Below are 4591 nucleotides of genomic sequence, written 5' to 3'. Positions count from 1 at the left end.
TTTGGGCTTTGCTTCTGTGAAGATTGACAGCCTTGGAGACCCTGTGGGCAGTTCCACTCTGTCCTCTAGGGGCGCTGTGGGTCAGAATCGACTCCACAGCAATGGGTGTGGTTTTTTGGGTTTGATGTCAGTTACAGAAGAAGGTCAGACTGAAGAGTCCTGTTGCATATTGTTCTTAAAGAAAAGAATCTTTGTTTTCTAAGGGGCTAGTATGGTTCTATAAGGCGCTTTGGTGGTGTAGTGGTTAAGGCATTTGGCTGCTAACCAAAAGGTCAGTGATTCGAACCCACCAGCCACTCCGCTGAAGAAAGATGGCACAGTCTGCTTCCATAAAGACTGACAGCCTTGGAAATCACCTTGATGGCAGTGGGCGACTATGGTTTTATAGTGGCCCTGCTATAACCCTTAAACGCTTGGCTGCTAACCAGAAGGTTGATGGTTTGAATCCATCAGCCACTCCATGGGAGAAAGATGTGGCAATCTGCGTCTGTAAAGATTTCTAGCTTTGGGAGACCTATAGGGCAGTTCTACTCTGTCTACAGGATTGCTATGAGTTGGAATAGGCTCAACAGGAATGGGTTTTTTGGGTTTTTTACATCTTGACTTTCATTTTATAATGGGAATGTCTCTCCTAATCCCACCAATGGCCCTTCTCAGGCAGAAAATGACCTCACTGCACACCATAAGCAGTCCGTTCCTCCAGTCCCCTGAGTTTGAGGCTAGGCCCCACAGAGGCATGGTTTTGGTTCCATGTAAGTATCATTGGCATTCTCTCAGACTTACCACGTTCACCCCGTAGCATCTCATGTGTTGGATACTTTGGAGTGAGGAGATGTGACCTGTGGAGTTCTTTTAGGAGTTGCAGGTACCCTTACCTATACCCTGAGAAGCACGTGGCCGGCTTGAGTAGCAGCCATATTTCAAACTGAAATCCTGACACTCAGGCATTTTAGCTGGGACCTGGTAATTCCGTCGAAATTCCGTTTCTTCAGGTCGGGGGAGTGACTTTTTCCATTCAAGAGACTCTTGGGAACTTTCCTTAAGCTTCTGAGCTGGGTGTGGGGGCAGAAATGGAAAGCATAATTAGTCCTTGTAAGTTATGCACCACTTGCCTGCCAGCCTGTCATGCTGTGGGGGCTTGAGTGCTGCTGGGAGGCTGGGGGCTGTGCCACTGGTATTTCACACACCAGCAGGGTCACCCATGGTGGACACGTTCCAGTGGGGCTTCCAGACTGAGACAGACTTGGGAGCAGGGCCTGGTGATCTAATTCTGAGGAAAAAAAATTAGCCCGTGAAAAGCTTATGTATAACACTGGAACACTGGCACTATGCTGGAGGGGTAATACATAACGTATGTAACGCCTCGGATTGGAAGGAACTCAAAATACAAGGGAGGAAGCCCATGAGATGGATTGACACGTAGTTGCAACCACGAGCTCAAACAGAGTAACAATTGTGCCGATGGTGCAGGACCAGGCAGCCCCGCGTTCTGAGTGCATGGGGTCACTACGAGGCAGAATCGACTCCACAGCACCCAACAAGGAGACTGCCATATAAAACACAGGAGGCCCAGGGTCACGGATTGAATTGTGTCCCCAGAAAAGTGGAGTGGAGGTCCTAATCCCTGCACCTGTAAATAAGACCCTGCTTGAAAATAGGGGTTTTCTTTTGTCATGTTAATGAGGCCATACTGAAGTAGGGTGGGTCCTAAACCCAATCCCTTCTGAGTGGATCCAGAGAGTAGAATAGACACACATCCACGCATACATGTGCACACACATGCATGTATACGCATGTGCACACACATGCACACACATGCACACACGCACACTGATATGCATACATACATACACGTGCATGCACGCACACAGAGATGCATACACCCACACACGCACACACATGCATGTATGCACATGTATTTGCACACACAGGCACACGAGCACATGGGTGTGCACACACATGTACACACATACACGCAGGCACATGCATGTGCATGCACGCACATGTGAGAAAGGGATCACTTGAGGAACTGTCTTCAAGCCAAGGAGCATAGAAAGCTGCCCGCAGCTACTAGAAGCTGAAAGTAAAAGGAGGGTGTTCCCATAAAGGCAACATCCCCAAATTTGGACATCTAGCCTCCTGAACTCTGACAAAAAAATTTCTTTTCTTTGAAGCCACCTACTGGTCCTATTTGCATTACAGTATCCCTAGGAAAGGAATACTCAGATGAATTTCAGACAAATCATAAATAATATTTTAGTAAAACTATGCATAAGTATTTGCTGTTTATCTATTATGTATCATTATTCAGGGCAACCTAGGTGACGGAGTGCAAATTCACCCCGTTAGCTGGAAAGGAGCCATTTGAACTTCATGCCTTATTGATGAAGGATTTGGTCCTGTAATATTCATTAGCGGACAACACCACCATTGTTTCTTTGAAATATCTTTGCTAACAAACATTCATTAAATATGTATGAGGAACTGAGTAAACACTGGGTTCCATAAACACAACCACATTGCAAAGGACAGAGGCACAAATGAGTCAGAATAAGTTCACTCCTAATTCTTCCTACTTGTGTTAGTTCAGGGAGCTCTGGTGGTGTAGCGCCTAAGGCACCTGACTGCTAACCAGAAGGCTAGCGGTTAAAACCCACCAGCCACTCCTCAGAAGGAAGAATAGGCAATCTACTTCCGTAGACATACTGCCTTGAAAACCCAAGGAGGGGTCGCTATGAGTTGAATTGACTCAACGGCAGTGAGTTTGGTTTGATTTTTGTGTTAGTTCAAGGGCACGTCATCCAACACCATCTTTACTCAAAAGAACAACGTTAAAAAAAAACAAAAAGCCACAGGGGTTGCATGAGCAGTGTCTAAACACTGCAAATAATGACTGACACCAGACTCAATTCTTGCTTTAAATTAGTTTTCTAGCAGGCCTTTTACAAATAAATCCTATTATGCATTGTCTATCGAATGATGCATAATTGCATCCACTGGCACCCAAGAGCATTGCCATATTGATTTTCTAAATTGATATCTGTCTGGGCCAGCACAAGAGAAGACAGTGGCCTAACACGTCGCCTCTGAATTAAGGTGACTATGGAAGAGAGGAGGTGGGCTCCATAGGCCTCATGCATGACCTCACCAGTGCCCAAAGGGACGGCAGGGCTCTAGAGAGGAAGGTACTCTTGGCCACACTTTAAAATATTTTAGCAAATCATCTGGAATTGCTCCTAGTAAACACCATGTCTAGTTTGTAGGAGAAAATGCCATGGAAATGCTGGACCCATGTTCTCACCTCTCTCTTCCTTCAGCAGCCAATGTTTTGTATCCTACTTGTGTTCTGTGTTCTGTGCCGGTAACGGCTGTGGGTTGGTTTTAACACATGGCAATCCCGTGTGTGCAGAGTAGAACTGTGTTCTGTTGGGTTTTCATGGCTGTGACCTTGGGAAACCAGATCTCCAGGCCCTTCTCCAAGGCATCTCTTGGGGGCGTGAGTCTGAACGGCCAACCTTTCAGATAGTACCTGAGTGCGCAACCATTACGTCATCCAGGAATGTTGTTGTCGCTCTTGTGTGTCCCGGAGTCAATTCTGATTCATAGAGACCCTATAAAACCCTGAAAGTACAATTGCCCCATGGGTTTTCCAAGGCTGTGATCCGTATGGAAGCAGATTTCCACATCTTTCTCCCATGGAGTGGCTGGTAGGTTCGAACCGCCAACCTTTTGCACTACCAGGGTTAAGCCAAGCGCTTAACCTTTGTGCCACCAGGTCTCCATTACTCATGTATATATTTAACCCATTAAAAACTCAAAACTCACTGCCAACTCACAACTTGAGTTGGTCCCAACTCATAGCGACCCCTCCTTGGGTTTCCGAGGCAGTATCTCTACAGAAGTAGATTGCCCAGTCTTCCTTCCGTGGAGTGGCTGGTGGGTTTGAACTGCCAACCTTCTGGTTAGCAGTCAGATGCCTTAGACACTACACCACCAGAGCTCCTCAGCAGACCCTGTAACCTTTTCTTAAAGAAGCAGTTATATACGTATCCAAGTCATCGTCTTTCGCCTGCTTCTGTAGTCCCATCTGTGACACTGATGAGTTAATCTGTCTCTAATCATGACCCTTTGAGGATTTTCTTTGTCCTGAATGAACACCATGACTTTGATTCAGTGTATTCCATCGGCCTCTGAACTGGGCACAGGCTGAGGGTCTCCCACATCTGAGTGACTGTCTTTATCCAGTTTAAGACTTGGCAAAAGGGTCTCTAGAATATTTTTGAGGCTGAGGTCTTTTTCCCTAGCACAGAAGGAAGATAGAGACTCAACAGGAGGACAAGGAAAAGGGGACACTTTGACAACGGGCCAACAAGGTGCCCAAAGCACACAATGTGTGTGTGGAATGGGGTCTGCCTGGTGGAAGTGCAAGGTATTGTGGGAGAAGTAGGTGAGATGAAGCAGGAGACGTAAGGGTCTGAAGGGTCTTGAATGGCTGGCCCATATGACTGCAAGTGGAACAGGAAAGAAGTAGAATAGGAGACCCAGAAGAGGGTCTTACTGTAGTGAGGCACACTGCTTAAGCACTTGGCTG

General features: G+C 46.6%; 1 protein-coding gene across 1 annotated transcript in view; it reads right to left on the bottom strand.

Annotated features, from left to right (window-relative positions):
- The window catches only part of TEX26 (testis expressed 26), a 37534-nt gene that overhangs the window by 7856 nt on the left and 25087 nt on the right, over positions 1-4591 (bottom strand). Inside the window, exon 5 of the mRNA XM_007958276.1 lies at positions 876-1052. Coding sequence (XP_007956467.1) covers positions 876-1052 — 177 coding nt within the window. The remainder of the gene's footprint in view (positions 1-875; positions 1053-4591) is intronic.

The sequence above is a fragment of the Orycteropus afer genome, unplaced genomic scaffold (genome assembly GCF_000298275.1).
Source record: "Orycteropus afer afer isolate SDZICR_OR568_19922 unplaced genomic scaffold, OryAfe1.0 scaffold00902, whole genome shotgun sequence".
Taxonomy (NCBI): Eukaryota; Metazoa; Chordata; class Mammalia; order Tubulidentata; family Orycteropodidae; genus Orycteropus; species Orycteropus afer.
Note: the sequence above shows the minus strand (reverse complement) of the source record. Positions and strands in the feature narration are given on the sequence as shown.